Source organism: Crocodylus porosus, unplaced genomic scaffold (assembly GCF_001723895.1).
Source record: "Crocodylus porosus isolate Cpor-Errol unplaced genomic scaffold, CroPor_comp1, whole genome shotgun sequence".
In the NCBI taxonomy this organism is placed as follows: domain Eukaryota; kingdom Metazoa; phylum Chordata; order Crocodylia; family Crocodylidae; genus Crocodylus; species Crocodylus porosus.
The window spans coordinates 112,641,307-112,658,048 of record NW_017728886.1 but is presented as its reverse complement, the minus strand read 5'-3'; the positions used below and the strand labels follow the sequence as shown (position 1 = coordinate 112,658,048).

Below are 16,742 nucleotides of genomic sequence, written 5' to 3'. Positions count from 1 at the left end.
TCCCCTGTAGCCAGTACCAGGTCAAGCAGCGCTTTGCCTCTCGTTGGCCCATAGACTTCTTGAGTCAGGTAGAGGTCATCCACACACGAGAGAAAGCTTTGCATGTGTTGATGCAGTCAAGGGTATCTATTTATAACCTATGTTGTTTCAACAGGGTAGTGGAAGGTTCTGTTTTTTTCCCAAACTGTTTTTGGCCAACTCACTATCTTCGTTTTAACCACAGCATCCCAAATTCAAAAGCCAAATAGTTCATGCTAATTATTGTTGGAGACAGAGAGATTAATAGAATATCAGTATAAGCATCTCTTCAGCATCACACCAAAATATAATTTATCTTGCAATTTCTGGATTGGGTGACTAAAACAGAAGAGCATTGTCTAACCCATCTCATGTCCATTGGAGGCAGAATGAAAATGTACGTGGCCTTCAGTGAGCAATTGGCCTGCTGCATGTTGGTCATAAAAGCTCGCAACCTTCCTACCTTCTGTTACCAACGTTTAAAAATCATGATTAGAGTAGTGTGATAATTAATTACAGCAGCTTAAACGGGCAGTGCTAGTTTTGTTGTTGTCTTCAGTATGGCCGGGCTTTTGCCCAGAAAGTGCCATATAAGCTGTAAGTATTATCGGCCACATTTAAAAAATATATAGCATAAAGCTAGATAGTCAACTCCCTATTTATCAGAGGTGGTTGAAAAAAGCAAAAGCTGCTATGAGACAAAAATTTTCAAATGTTCAAATTGCCACAGTTGTGAAGTGATTTTTTTCCTTTAACAAATATTTTTGTTCAACAAAAAATAAATATTTTTTATTCTGAATATTTGAAAGAAAACCTCAAAAAGATCATTGAAATGTGTGGTTTTTCTACTTTGTGATAAATTAAGAAATACCAAAAAGGTACAGATTTTTTTTCATGAGAAATGAATATTTTCAACACATTTTGACAGTCTTTGGTAATAAACTTTGCTTTTTTCAGCAGGGGGAAAGGGAACATTTTTCAATGAAAAATTTCAACCTGAACGTTTTTAAATGAAAAATTTCAACCAGCACCTCAACAAAGTGGCTTGATTTAAAAAAAACACTTTCTTAAAATGTCTTTTAAAAATATATCCCATATGTATTTTACTATATGGGGGGCGGTTTTTGGTTTGTAACATCAGATAGAGAAGAAAGCTGACAAGAAGATGCAAATGACCACAAGTGTTGAGGGAGACAAGAATTTTTTTTTTCTTTTGTAGTCTAAGGGAATATTTTCCATGCTTATACACATACTTGTACATTTTACTTAAACTCACAAGAGTCGCAACATTTTCTTTGTACTGGAGTACCAAAAAGTGTGTATTTAAAGAAATGTATTTAAAATATGGAAATAAGTGTTGTTTTCCCCACTGGCTGCAGTGCTGCTGGGGTGGTTTGAGAAAGACTAGAGAATGGAAGCAACTTTGTACTTGAAAATGGGGACCACAGGGTGCCAGCTCTAAGGGTAGCAGGAACTGGAATCAAGGATTCCAGCTGCATTAAAGTATTGTTGGATTTTGGACAATATGGTTTCACCTCATTGCTTTGCAGGGAGTCAAACCATTAAATTTTTTGGTTCAGTTCCGGTTCAGTTTCAGCTGCAACTGAAGTTGTTTCGGTTTGGTTCTGGTTCAGACCAATAAAGGTTCATGAACCAACTCGTTCAGTTCTGGTTCACATGAGAAAATTTAAATAAGGCACATTATTTATAATGATGATCATTTGCACAGTGGGGTGGAGCAAGCTAATTGGTCTAAAACTGCTGCACTAAGCGTCAGCAATAAGTACGATGAAGCATGCATGAAACAAAAAATAAATTCTAAGTACTTAACAAATAAATGCTTATTTTATTTGTACTATTTGATTTTAATTGTGCAACCAGAGACATGTGTAATAGGTGAAGAAGCAACCAAATCAATTTTAAAGAGGAAAGAAAGGAAAAAGACTTAGTAAATAGTCACAGAATTGTCACTGTGATTAGTTAACTTCTCAAGATTATGTATTTTTCAACTGATTTAATAAAACCAGAGAAACAAAGAATTATCAACCTTAAACAGATGGATCTTAGGCCTATCATATTTCCAACATGCTTGACTTGCATTGTTTTGTACTCAGTATTACAGCTTTCTGTAATTTCTAGTCAGTCTCACTAACATAACATCCTCCACGATTACCTCCTTCATATTGGATCTTTATGTTGACAGTATGAATTTTAAACTTGAAAATGTTCGTTCAACGCTTACTTGAGTTGATGGCACTAACCAGGCAACCTGGGCCAATTTGTACAGCTCACATCTAGGTATTTTCTGAATCTCCCAGTAGTTCAAAATATTTAAATCTTTATTCAGTCATGGCTCATCTACAATTGAGTCTAGAAAAGAACAAATCCTGTTTGACTGGGTGCCAGAAGACCATGACTCTTGCTGATTCAAGTTCTCTCTTGACTGAAGGAATGATTCCAAGTCATCATCATCCTTTTCTGTGTGTATAGTATGCAGATTAGAGTCAACTGATGATTCTACATTCATGCCATTGCCATGAACAGTTTTCATCCTCTGCCATGTTGACATGAGATGACACTTGGCTTTAGTTCTGTCCATGTCAGACAACAGCAATTGATACCTAGGATCTAGGTATCAAGCTGCAAGTATCATTTTATTTTCAAAAAGGTATTTTTCACGGTTTTTCATGCTGCCTACTTACTTGCTAGAAAACTGCTACTACTTTTGAGATTTCCAGCTGACACTTCAACCATGTCCCATAGAAATCCCCTCTGGTGAGCTGTTCAGATTTCAGTGTTTGTTTGTTGCCACTTTGTCAGGTTGCAGAGCAGCTATCAGTTCTTGAATTGATATTCAGTCATTGTCATGGATGTGAAAGTCATGGTTTGATATTGCCATGTCTTGACAAAACTCCTGCAGTTCCAACAATCGCTCCAACATGTCACAGGTTGAGTGCCATCTTGTAGGGCAATCTAAGATGGGTATCTTCAATTTTAATTTTTTTGGAACTATCATTATTGTTTGCTTCTAGATTACATAGCATGCTTTTGCAATAAATTGAGCAGCTGACTGTTTTTCTGAAACAAGTTCACCCCTTCTTTTAGTTAAAAGTGTTCACTGTTCTACACACACATTGCAACTACCCGTTGATGATGCATTGAAAAAACAATTTCCATTGTCTTCAAGTCTTCTGTGAGTCTGTCTCCCTCTCCTGTGTATCCGTTTTCCTCGTCCTTCATTCCATCCTGCTCTTCTTCAGTAGACGAACTGGACTCACTTGAACAATCTTCTTCCTGATCGTCAATCCATAAGTTGCACCATTTTTACCATATTTGATCCATAGTCTGTTGTTATAGAATATAGCTTCATGGGCTTAATACTATAATTAGTGATAGTGTCCATGACCAAAGTTCTCAGGTACTCGGAGGTATGCCTCCCTTTAATCTCCCTCATTGCAAAAATCCAAGTATTGATCTATCAATTCTGGTTGCACAATCAAACTTCAAGCAAATTAGCCTATTTTTTATTTCATCCCTGATTACATTGCACATATTGCCAGCTGCTTCTGCAACTTTGTGTCTCAGATTTGATTGCTATCTTCCCTTCAATACCTTCAATTATGGGATCAATTATCTTCTTAAATCCTGAATCTTCAATTAAGGTGAATGGCCTTCCATTGCATGTTACAAGTTTGCATGTTACATCAATATTTACTGGAGCTCTTTTCCTATGAAATACTGAATATAAAGTACTTTGTACTGAATGGGTTGAATTTTTCTTTTGTAATTCAGATTCTTCTTTTCTCTTCCTTTTTGAAAGTGAAAGTTGAGTGTATTGTTTTGGGTGATGCCTCTCTTGGTGCCTTTCCAAGTTGGATGCATGATTGCCCTTCATCACTACTGAACAGTCTTCAACTTGACATACTGATTCATTTTTTGTGGACTCAAACTTGAAATGTCTCTGTACAGGGTTGACTTGTTCCCTACCCATCTTGGAAATGGAATGTGATGCTGATCTGTAAGCAACAAGAGGACTCATGTAATTTCACATCATCACAGGTCCAGCCTAATCCACCATGGCTTCATTCTCTCCTATCACACACATCGCTTCCACACCTAATCTTTCTAAGATCAGTTACTAGTCACATCATGGGACCAGGATCCCCTCCCCCGCCAATCTCTTGCTCAGTCACATTCACCACTTATCCCCATGCTGCCTGATATTCCTCTCTAATCTGTTGGAGGCTGTTACCTCTGAGTCTCAGTCCTAGTGACCTAGCAGCACTCACTGGTGGTACCCCCCTCCCCCATTACCCTAAGAGCTCCCTCTTATAGGGTAATCCCCCTGCTATATATAAATAAAATAAATAAAAAATTATCTACCTGGCATTAACATTAAGGGTATTCAAAATTTTTAATCCCCTGGGAAGCAGGAAGCCCCAGAGCCTACCTCCCCCCACACATCATGCTCACCATTGCCTGGATTGAGGGCTCTTTCAGACTTCCTGGGCCTTGGAGACCCTGATCACTCACCTCTCTGATTCTCAGGGCCTGCACTAGGCTAATAAGCTGTTGCACTGTGCACTCTGCTCTACCTGTGACCCTGAAGGCCTAGCCACTAGAGATGCATTAATATCTGCCACCTGCAGAGGCTGGCTGTGCACTACAGCATGGGGAGGTACTCTGCTTTTCCTGTGTTTCTATAATCTTGTTATTTCCTGTTTTCCTTCCCCAATTTTGGGTTCACAGATTAATCCCTGTTTCTCCAAACATATTCCTACTTCATTTTACATTTACATATATGATCTCACTGTACTGTAAATGTAAAGACAACTTGATAGACGCTAAATATATCCTATGTCACCTGTCTTGTATTGTTGTATCACCTCACATGTGTTGTATGTTCATCCCTTTCATGCTGTAGCTGTATGTTCACCAAACCCCTGACACAAAGGGGAAGCAGCAAGCAGGCCTCCAGTCCAGTCTTTGCCTAATGCTTCCCAGGCCCAGCCCTTGAAGAGTATAGAAGCTTGTACAAACCCAAAATATATAAATCTTTAATCCTCCCAGATATTGGTTTTATTTATGTGCTCATTCTGATTATGGTAGAGCCAGTGAGTGTACCACGTCAGGTTTGTTTTGTTTGGTTGAACCCTTATTCTGATCTGGTAACCTGAATTTTTTTTTTTGTGCTTCTGTTCTAGTTCAGGTTGAACAGAGACTTTCAGATAATAGTTCAGGTTCTGTTCCAGTTCAGGAAAAAATAAAGGTTCATGCTGGTTTTTGGTTCAGATTCAGTTTGACTCCCTGTTCCTTTGGAGACCTTCTTAGTACTCAAGAATTTATATCCCTGCTGACCATGTTTATTCTGAGCCACTGGGTGTGTCTACACAAGACACTATGGCTCATTGCTATCACACAGTAGTGTTGCCGAGCACTAACCGTGTGATGATGACATTGCTAGCTGCCCCACCAGCAGATCAGGACAGAGGGCTGGAACCTATTCCCCCCGTACAGCTCTTTCCAGGCCCTGTGCCTCAATCACCCGATCAGGGTATGGGGCTGGGACCTGCCCTTGAGCAGGACAGTTCCCAACCCCAACTCCACAATCGTGGGATGGGGGCTGGAGAATCTGTTCCCTGCTCAGCTCCGTGATGGAGAATAGGCTGCATGGGGAATAGGCTGGAGAGCTTTTTCCTTGTTCAGCTCCATGATAGCAGAGCCGGGTGCGGAACAGACTCCCCAGCCCCCAGGAAGCTCCATAACTGCAGAGCCAGGACTGGGTAATCCTTGTTTTCTGGTGCCAGCTCCTTGACACCAGGGCCAGTGCTGCGAAATAAGGATCTCTCAGCATGATTCAGAGTGTGGGGGCTTGGAACTCCCTACTGCTCAGACAGGGAGGCATAGTCTCCGCTCAGGCTCCAGTGGCAGAGCCCTTCCCAGGAGCAGGCAGCAATCTCTCACCCCTTGCTGGCCAGCTGACCAGGAGCATATTTGCTCGTGGACTGGTATCTATACAAGTGCTACTGCACAGTTAGTAATAGCAAGTAAATTTGCTACTTGCATTTTCAGGAAGCAAATTTGCTCATGATTAGTGAGGTTTACTGTGCAGTAAGCATGTGCACATGTAGAAGCACATACTTACTGTACAGTAAACTGTGCTACTTCACAGTAACGTGCCTTGTATAGACGCACCCAATGTGACTTCAGGTGTGAGCTAGTAGGTGTGAGATCATATCTACGATCTCACTTTGACAAATCCTACAAAAATGTAGGGAACAAAGGAAACCCCTTTATATTGCTTTACTTGATCTAACAAAGGCCTTCAAATCTGTTAGCAGAAAAAGCATCTTCACATTATTGGAAAAGATTGGCTGACCACCAGAACGCTTTATCATAATCTGCTCTTTCCATGCTGAAATGCAGGGAACAGTCAGTTATGATGGATAAACATCCAAGGCTTGTGATGTTCAGAGTCAAGCAGGGGTCTGACCTGTTCCAAACCCTGTTTGGGATTTTCTTTTCTCTTCTTGTGACATACTTTTAGGATCTACTTCCATCTAAGATGGAAAATTATCTAACCTTACTTGCTTTAAAGTTAAGACTAAAGTGCAGAAAATTTGGATTTGTGAGCTGCTGTTTGTTGATGCTGCTGCACTTATCAACCTTCGGGCACTTCAGTCATGCCTGACGGGTTAGGTCTTACAATCATCATCAAGAAGACCAATGTTATGGCCAGAACATTCATCCAACACCATCAATCACATCAGGAGAAAACATATGGAATGTTTTAAGTAAATGTACATACCTTGACACCACTGTTATCAACAACCTGTCATTTGAGGCTGAACTGAGTACAAGTACTGGAAAAGCATCGGGTGTAATGAGCATGCTGAGCAAATGAGTGTGGAACAACAACAAATTGCTGTTAAGACCAATGTCAAAGTATATCTTGTTTGCATCATCAACCCTTTTTTGTACAGCAGCAAATCCTGGACCACACATTCTAGTCAAGAAAAGTGCCTCAATAGCTTTCACTTGCATTGCCTTTGCTGCATTCTAGGAATTTCCTGGCAGAACAAAGATGCCTGCACTGGGGTCTTGGAATGTGCCAACACTCCAAGCATCCATTCTCTTCTCAGTCAGCATTGACTTCAGTGGCATGGTCATATGTGGAGAGTGGATGATAGCCATATACACAAGGATCTCTTGCATAGAGAGCACTTTACAGGAGGAGGACCATGCAGACATTCCTTATCTCTGGTTTAGATGGGCTTGCAAGAAAGATATGAGGGCAGTGACCATTGAGCCAAATGACTGGGAGAAGATTGCTGAAGACTGAAACACTTGGAAATGATCTATTAAGTGTGGAAAGAAAACTTTAGAGGAAAGAGGAAACCTCAGAAAGTACCCCACACTATATTCAAGATTGTTAGATATGAACTTCACATACAGTATGCACGGAAGGGACTGTCATTCAAGAATTGGGCTTTCTAGCCACATTCACAAATATTAAATAAGCCGAAGCCTCACTTGATGCAATTCTTTTGTCTTGCAAAACAGATGTCTGTTGCCTATTTGGAAACCTTCAATTCAGTAATATTTTTGGCTCTCTCCTTTAGTGTGTATCTTTTTTTCTTTTTCACTTCCAGTATTTCTGTCATCAGCCTTTACTTTGGTCTCCCTCTAATTCTCATTGGTGAGCTGTCCTTCTTTGGTCTGATTTTGTTGTGTGTGTGCACAGATGCACCAGTTCTGGGCTGTCTCGTTACTGAAGACCCATCCTTTCAAATGGATAGTTGTGCAGAGAAACAATCAGGGTTGTGCCAGCTTTGACCATAACATATGTTTTAAAAATACAGAGTTAGTGATAGCGGTGATGAAGCAGGACACTGCATTTAAAAGCAGATGTTCATTCTGCAGAATTCCAATCCAGGAACTGCTCCAGGTTTTAAGCACTCTGAAGCCTAGGCTGTGTTTGCAAGTGAGCTTTTCAGCCTGCCATTTATAAACCATTCCAAATATACTGAATTTGGTATGGTTATACAAACTGGCTTGCTTTGTACATCAATTTCAGGCATGTCAGCCTCATCCATAACACACTGTACATCACAACTCCATTCATACATACCTTGTGCTTAGACTTATTGACCTTGTCTAATTTACAGTACAAACTTCATGAGGCGGGGACTGTGTTTTCCTTTACATTACAGGCAGTGCTGAACACTTTATTGGTGCTTGACAAATAGCAATAATAAATGCTTATAGTAAGAAATCTCTTAAAAGAAATAAAAAATAACCAAGAATCTCCAGGCTGTAATTCACTGCTCTCTTTGGGTCCAGTTCTTTCCCTTCACTTACTGTGTTCGCATCAAAGTCAATATTTCTGTTCATGTAGTGTTTGTAAATCCAAGCTGTTCATATCAGATAATCTTCTGCTTTGCAGTAGAACACTTTATTTATGGCATCATTGGGGTAAACCCACCTGCATTTTGAGACAGAATACATTTGTCTCCGCTTTATCCTGGCTTTTGTTCACAAGAAGCACATTAGTCGACGTGTCTTGCCAACTGCTTCCTGCTTCTGTTGTTCAGCGTTTTGAGCTTGCCATGGCTGACCAACAAGCTGTAAATCTTGTTTGGTGTTTTGTAATGAAGGGGAAAAATAGAATGATTTGTGTTGACTTTTGGTCACCATGTATCATTATTGATTTTAAGCAGGGCAGAAGAAGAATATACTGTATATCTGTTGCTAGCAGTTTCTCCAACAAAGTTGTGCTATTTAGTGTCCAGCAGATGGCAGTAGAGAAATAGAGATTGTGATACCTGAGGCATTTGAAGCACTGATTATATGTTTACAAAAAAAGAAGAAAAGAAGAGACAAGAGGATAGGTTGCTCAGTTTACTAGTGGAGACCTGTCTGTGATGGACCACTGAGAAAGCAAAATTGTCAAAGAGATGGGGAAAAACACCTTTTTTTGTATCTCAGAATTACAAATGATAACTTAGCAAGAACTTACTGACTGCACTGTAAATGGACTCGGGAATGCAGTGGGAGATGCAGGGATGCACTCTTTGGAAGGAACAGCAGAGGAGGTGTTTCAAAGATCCTGCAGGTGACTGAGGTGAGCAAACTAAAAGCTTCTATTTGAAATGAAAGAATAGGTGTCCAGGTGTCTGTGTCAAAGACGTGAATAAACTGCATGATTGAAGTGATATGAGAAATCTTCTTTTTTTTGTTGAGACATTAGAAGACCAATTTAATCCTGAAAAGTCAGAATAGTGATGATACAACGGTAAGGATCTCCAGCCACGCTCCCCTTCAATATTCAGGTGATGAAGCAAGGAAACCAGTTATTTGTCTTATGTGAAATATTTGTTGTTCAAAGCATTTGAAAAGTGTTTATTATATTTCCCTGATCAGTGCACTAAAAGCTCTAGTTGACAGGGCAATGTTTATAAGTGGTCTGATTATTATTACGCCTTTATGAGGAGATATTTGATGAGCTTTGGGACAAATCTGTGTTGAAGATTTGGAGTAATTCATTTCTATATTTTGAAAGCACAGTAGCATCATTATCAGGTTTCTATGAATGGTTTATTGAGGGATAGATGCTGGGAAGTGAAAGCAAAGAACATAAAGATAGTGACAAGCAAGAGTTAAGTTACAGAAATGAAAAGGCTTACAGAGAGATCCTTGGAAATCAGGAGAAACAGAGAGAAAAAGTTGAGAAATAAACAAGTGAAACACTTTTTGCTGTGGTCATGCTTAAGGCTGGTGTAACAGTTACACTTTGAAAATAACCTGAGGATGCTAGTAACCAGTTAAGCAGCACAATACTGGAGGATAAACTTCCACTTCAGCAGTCACCAATATTAGAAGTGACCAACAAGAAACATTCAGGACATAAAAGTCTTAAGAATAGAGCATCAGTGGTAAGGGTATCATATTGAAAATACAAGGGTATGTAGAGGTCAGGCAGCAAATATCCGTCTGAGATGAGGCAGATTCACCATCAAAGGCAAAGGGGTAGGAGAACATGCAAAACACCTACCAGTTTAGAAGAAAATCTGTCTTGCTGAACATAGGTCTCTTGTAAAAGTGACATAGTAGGTGAAAAAAAACAGTACAGAAATTTGACTGGGTTTTGTGTGATAAGATGAGTGGAGGTTTAATAACTTAACACTTATTCACTCTTAGGAACTCAATTATCCTGCAGTTCCCATCAAAAGCAGACAAGCAATAATGTGTATAAAGCGCATCACTCTTTTCTGTGCCTGGGAGATGCCTCAGACATGGGAGGAGAAACAGAATGTGTGCAAGAACCCTCCCTTAAGTACGAACGGGAAACTATAACCTTCAGATCCCTCATTTTCCTTCTTCTGTTCTGTGGTTCTTGCACAGCCCGAAATCCAATTTTATATCAAACCACTGAAATTATGGGATTGAGCAAAACCCATGGATACAAACACACCTGAACTTTGAGGAAACTCAGATATGGAACCCAATTCTATAGTTCACAACCTTCTTTAATGAAGATTACTTGTTCTGCAGTGAAAGTCGCTTGTGCAAAACTTGAAGCCTGGGCATCCATACTTTGACTTTTACAGTTAAAATGATGATTATTTGCAGTGCAGTTAACATAGCTGAATTGTGTTTGATGTAAAATTTCTTTCAGGGTCCTGTTGCTACATGGAGAAATCACCACTTTCATAGAAAGGAGCACTATTGTTGAGTGGGTGCAGCTTGGAGATGGGAAGTATTGGTAATTCTAAGATAGACTTTGTTTTACTGCTGCATAGCTTGGGGCAGTCATTTAACCCCCCAGTTGTAAAACTAGAACAGTACTGAGACTAAGGGTCAGCTTGTGATTGGCATTCTTTGGATGTATAAGGAATAGGGGTGAGAATTCCAGGAGCTGTCTTCTGCCTCATGACCATCCCTGCAGGTGCTCTATGAAAAGCTCAGATATAACATGTTTGTGAAATCCTATAGAAGACAGGCATACCTGCCTTCTTCTAGATCTGAATGTGAAGGGGTTTGTGCTGGCTTGACTCAAAAGAATTTCTCCTTCAGTTTAACTAGCACAATGGTTGTCTAGAATTTTTGGCATTTCTGGGTTGAATTTTACCTGTGAAACCCCTTCTACTAACTGGGCATTTCTATATGCATGCTTTAATGCACAGTAGCTTATTTAACTGCACATTAGCATGGCTTTTGCCATGACACTTTAATGTCAGTAAAGCCTAAGTAAAATTAGGCTACTACACATTAAGCGTCACTAAAAAAGCATGTACTTTAGCTACTGTGCATTAGGGTAGCCTAACATGCATTTAGTTAGTACCTCATATTAGACTTACTAAATTTAATGTGTGGTAGCAAAAACACATTAATGAAAGTGTAGACACACCCACTGTCATATAAACATAGTTCCTTAATGAGATGTGAGATTCTCGATGATAGTGGCCATTCATGTGTATACGAGATGGTCTTATATGCTCAGAGTCACTTAACTCTGCTGCCTACCCAGGGCTGCCGTTTCCTTCTCTCACAGAAACAGTGATAATTTCCCTTCCCTGAGTTGCCTGTGTCTCAGGCACCTGAAGATTCTCCAACCCTCTTTTCCTATGCTGCATAGTCTAGCCCTTTGCCATCAAGCTCTGGCTTCTTGGCTTTCATCCTCCCAAATGAGGAAGACTGGGTGGAACACACTTCAGCAGCTGTCAACTCCACTCCTTAATTGACTGGAGAGGTTTGATGTTGACTGATGTGAAGCATTTCTTCCTCCACTGGAGCCAAGTATGCTGCCACTGCAGCAGTCCCAGCTTTTTGGGGGGCCAGTGCTAGCTACTGAGCTGGAGTTCACTGCACGGCCAGGGAGAGTGCTTACCAATACCAGGCCATGCCAACTGGGAGCACAGCCAGTTCAGATGCTCTTCATATTTACCTATATTCATTCCCCAAGAATGAAGATGCTCAAGAATAGGCTTTCTTTGTTTTGTTTTGCTAGTGCAGAAAGGGGCTGGGCATGCCTCCAATGCATTCATTTTTTATTATTGTTATTAATTTCAACATACATGCTGTCACTTTTCCTTCCTTACTGCCTCCAGATTACTGTGGTGAAAGCAATGATTATCTTAATGGCATGTATTTTTTTCCCCTAGGCCTTATTTTTAATGCCTTTGAAATGAGAAGGAGAGAATAAAATATAGCTACTTACAATAAAGAACAAAGCCACTAGAATAGGATCCTCACAGATTTATTTTTTTATCATCTCAGAAAACGTTTGGTTATCCTGCTTAGGTGGCTTAATAGAGAGCATCATCAGAAGGCAGAAGCTGAGCCAGTTGCAAAGATAAGCACCAGTTACAGGGGCAGCAATCCATGCTCAGACAGATGAGTGAGTGCTCTTGAACATATTTGTATTATTGAGTTTCATCCAGTATCTGAAAAGTTGTCACAGCTGCTGAGTTTTTTTTAATTTTATCCATACAAAGTTGGGGGAGGGAAAAGGTAGAGGGAACTCTTAGTTAAAACAGCTCAAATATTCCAAAACTTTGAAAAGGTAAAGATCCTGGGCATGTTCCCAGCTCAAGTCTTCTATACTATGTGAGCTAGATTCTCTGTTCCTTGTGCCCTTGATACTGCTAATGCTGACTGGTATTCTTGCAGGCCAGTGTGGGTTGGGATTTTCACCTCAGCCTAGAGCACAAATTGGCATTTTATGGGTTGCTGGAGGACTGCTCTCTTGCCTCCCCAGTGCATCCTCTGCTTAGCATCACTGGTGGTACTCCAGATCATCCTTCGCCACATTCTTTGGTGACACATTTTTCAGTAGCAGCTGCATTAGGACAGCTGAGAGAGCTGGGAGGGGTCTGCACAGAGCTGGGATGACTAGGGTGTCAACAGAAGATCGGCAGCCCTCAGTGGTGGCTGGCCTGCTGTTTAGTAGAAGGTTGCCAACCCCGGGTCTAGAGTGTACAGAGAAACATGCCTTCCATTGGCTTTAATTTTAACCCCCCTAAACTGTTCTGAAAATCTGAATCTAAGATAGTAGTGATAGATATAAGATAAATGCATGGAAAAAGAGCGAGAAACAGGTTGCCAGAGAGATGGGTAACTTGATTCTTAGAGACAGAACACTCTAAGCAGAAAGCTTAACAACTGTACAAGCATAGGGACTGTTCTGTACTCCTGTGCATGAAGCTGTGTCTTAACAGGACTACATCTGAGACATGATAGTGAGGCAGCAGTGCTTTCTCAATGTTGTACATGGAACACTTGGAACCTTACGGCTACTAATGTTTTTGCAAAAATCTTGTTGGCCTTATAAAAGATATCAAGTCTACCATGAGTCCTAATTGTCTTCACCTTTCACCAACATTCAATTTCAGTTTTAAGGATGCGATTAATTGAAAATGGGAAGGTTTATAAATGTTACAGGTCTGATGCAGTGAAGAGAAAAACTCCACACAGAAGAAGAATCTAATTAAATTACAATATTAATGGTCTAATACGTGATGGAAAATAACATTCTTCTTTAATGAGGTCTTTCTGATTGCCAAATATTTCTCCTACAAGTTTCCACGCTTAACTGGAATTCACTGGACTAGTCTTGGCCTGGAATTCACTGGACTAGTCTTGGCTTTTTGTTTTGTTCTGGCTTCTTCCTCAGAGACATCCTGCAGGAAACTAAACAAAACAACAAAGGATGGAGAATTAAATAAATAATTCTCTTTAGCATCATAGAAAAGTGTTTAGTCAATCTGAGCCAAAAAGGGGCATACAAGCAGTCCTCAACTTACAACATTTCGAGTTACAACGTTTTGCACTTACAACATTTATAAATTGACACCCTATTTCAACTTACTGACGTCAGTTTTAACTTTTCAATGCTTGATCCAACATGACTGTGCACAGCGAACAAGTTCGCTGCGTTGCCCATCTTCCTGGAGAACATCTGTCCAAACTTCCATGAACACTTTCTTGAAGAAAGTAGACAAGACTCCAGAAAAACCTGCAGCCAGGACTCCTGAGAAGTCTCCAGCCAAGAACCCTTCAAAAAGTCCAATCAGGATTCCTTCAAAAAGTCCAGCAAAGTCACCTCAAAGAAGTTGTTCCAAATCAATATGATTGCTATTTAAAATATAAATATATTAATGTAGCTATATTATTCATGTATAATTGATTGAGTACAAAATTCTGGGTTATTTTTTGGTGAAAATAGGGTATCAGGCCTTGGTTCAGGAGCCAATCCCCCATTTATAACATTGTTTCCTATGGGAAAATTGGTTACGAGTTACAATGTTTAGACTTAAGACATGGTTTTCAGGAACCAATTGTGTCAGAAGTCTAAGGACTGCCTGTACCTATTTCAGGCTGGCTATGATCTTTGAGCTCTTTGAAGTATGCCATAACATGGCCAGAAGGGCAACAACACAAAGTTTTATCGAGTTGCTACTCCATTTTTAATTTGGGCAAGTGACAATGTTTCCTCTCTTCTAGTTCTTAAAGAGTTTTGTTTTCTGGCTGTACATTTCATGGACTTCTAGGTGCTGCAAAGTTTGATGCATTCAAATTTTACTTCAAAAGAATTGTGTTCCTATTGTGATGTAGGTTAGAGGCTGAGATGTTGCCCTAACTACTGTATAAGATTTGAACATGTAACTAAGTATAGAGTATGCTAACACAGGGTTCTGATTCAGGCCTGTTAGAGATACAGACCTAGCGTGTGATTGTTCATATAAAGAACTGAATCCAAAATATCCCAAAAGTTTGGAATTGGTACAATTCCTTAGGTGTAGGTTTAGTTGGAAATGAATGTGAATTTGGTGTTGTCATCCTTGCTGCTAATCCATTTCACAACATCCCAAAATAGTTTGGCACTATTTGGTATGATTGGTGGTTGGTCGCCAGGGGAGGTGGGAGACTGAAATAGCAGAATAACATGGGCAAAGGGAGAGAAGGCCAAATAGTTGAGATATATTCTATGCTAGAGCTACTACATATCAGCAGATGTGTGGAAGAACTTTTGAAATGTCTGCCTACTGTCCTTCTGTGTCTAGCCAGCACAGTTAATTCTTCATTTACTTCAGTGCCCAGATTCAAGCACATTTCCAACACCAACAAGAGAGAGAAGGAGAGAGAGAGAATGTGCATTATGTTTATCTGTAAAAGAATTACAAATCCTATGATAATAGTCTGAGGAACATTAGCTTTGGAAAGCTTCAGATGTAGCCAAAGTTCAGGGTTCCTTCTCCCTCTAGCACTACATATGTGTACATCAGGACACAGAGTGCCCTCCTAGTCTATAAGCCTTCTTAGCCTTATGATTGGTTTCTCTGTTCTGTTCTGTCCAGATCTGTATCCTTTTCTTATGGGTATTACTACTCCAATAGGCTTCCAGCTCCAACCAAGTGACAGGCACATTACATTTGTACATTGGCCTCATCTGTGCAGCTGACGTAATACTTGTTCCTTTGTCAGTGACATTAAATCCAGGGAAAGGCCTTGGAAGATAAGCCAAGCATTTCTGTAGGCTGTGAAGCTCTGTCAGCTTATTAGGTGCTGTGTGACCTTTGTGAATTTAGGCACAGCAAGGTCAGCTTGACTTTGAACATTATAGGCAGTGACTGAGATGAATGCTTTTTAGAATGACAGCTAGCAAGCTCCAGTAGATTCTTATATCTCATCCCAACCTGAGACTTCACACCTGAACAGTTTTCACATGGATTATCTGCTAGGCTTTGGGGTGTAAATGTCTGATTAACACAGTGACCTTTGCTACTGCTGTTTTTTTCGCTGCCCTCTTTCTGCTACAGCATGTTATTGCAGCATACTATTTTTACTTCTTGCAGGTCCATTGGGATATTTTCAGTGGCTGTCACTGGAAAGTCAGCAATAAGTAAAAGCTTCCCACATGGGAAATCACTGAGCTGTAATCTGGGTGATCACTGTGTTGGATCTGTTAGCAAATGTTAATTTTTTTAAAGTAACCACTCTGTAAGTCTTTTCTCTACTTAAAAAAAATGTGCTGCAGCTTGCTTGGTTGCAGTCCTCTGAATACTGGTGGTAGAGGGAAGGCTGGGTCTATGTGTTGGCAGTCTGAGAATCCTTGATGTACTGTCTAACCAGGAAGCAAACTGAATCTCAGACTAATGAACCACACAGAGCCAGGTGCAAGTGATGCACTTGCTCAGGAGAGTTGGCCACAAATAAAAGGACCGTGCAGTTACAGTGTGTTTGCTGCCCTCAGGAAATCAGAAAATATCCTCCTGTAAAACTAGTGCCTCACATGCTTAAAGGCCACTAAATATTTTACTTTTGTGAACAGCCCAATCCTACTATCTATCAATATTGTCTGTACTGAATGCCCTCTCTGGCAGGCCTCCTGCAGTGTCTCAAATTGCTTTGAAATGCCTGAACAGGCATGTACTTGCTGATGTGGATGCGACCATATAGTGCAAACTCTATCTGTTCCTATGCACTTATTTATGCCTTTAATTCTGACTTTTCCATCAGGTTACTGTCTTTCCTTTCCAAAAAGTGTTCCATTTTGAGAATCACCCTAAAAGCATATGTTAGTTGAGTATAGTCTGATTCATCTTCATTAATGATGTGGACATTGGAGTCAGAAGCAGACTGGCCAAGTTCGCCGATGACACCAAACTTTGGGGCAAAGCATCCACACCAGAAGACAGGCAGGTGATCCAGGCTGACCTGGA

At 40.3% G+C, this 16,742-nt stretch overlaps 1 protein-coding gene and 1 long non-coding RNA gene across 2 annotated transcripts in view; one reads left to right on the top strand and one right to left on the bottom strand.

Annotated features, from left to right (window-relative positions):
* Window positions 1–6,776, bottom strand: part of CUNH18orf21 (chromosome unknown C18orf21 homolog) — a 25,597-nt gene extending 18,821 nt beyond the window's left edge. Inside the window, exons 1-2 of the mRNA XM_019537279.1 lie at window positions 6,725–6,776; window positions 4,977–5,030 (exon numbers count right to left, since the gene is read on the bottom strand). Coding sequence (XP_019392824.1) covers window positions 4,977–5,030; window positions 6,725–6,776 — 106 coding nt within the window. The remainder of the gene's footprint in view (window positions 1–4,976; window positions 5,031–6,724) is intronic.
* Window positions 6,777–8,479: 1,703 nt separating this feature from the next.
* Window positions 8,480–16,742, top strand: part of LOC109313922 — a 70,642-nt gene continuing 62,379 nt past the window's right edge. The window contains exon 1 of the long non-coding RNA XR_002102181.1: window positions 8,480–9,142. This is a non-coding gene — a long non-coding RNA (uncharacterized LOC109313922). The remainder of the gene's footprint in view (window positions 9,143–16,742) is intronic.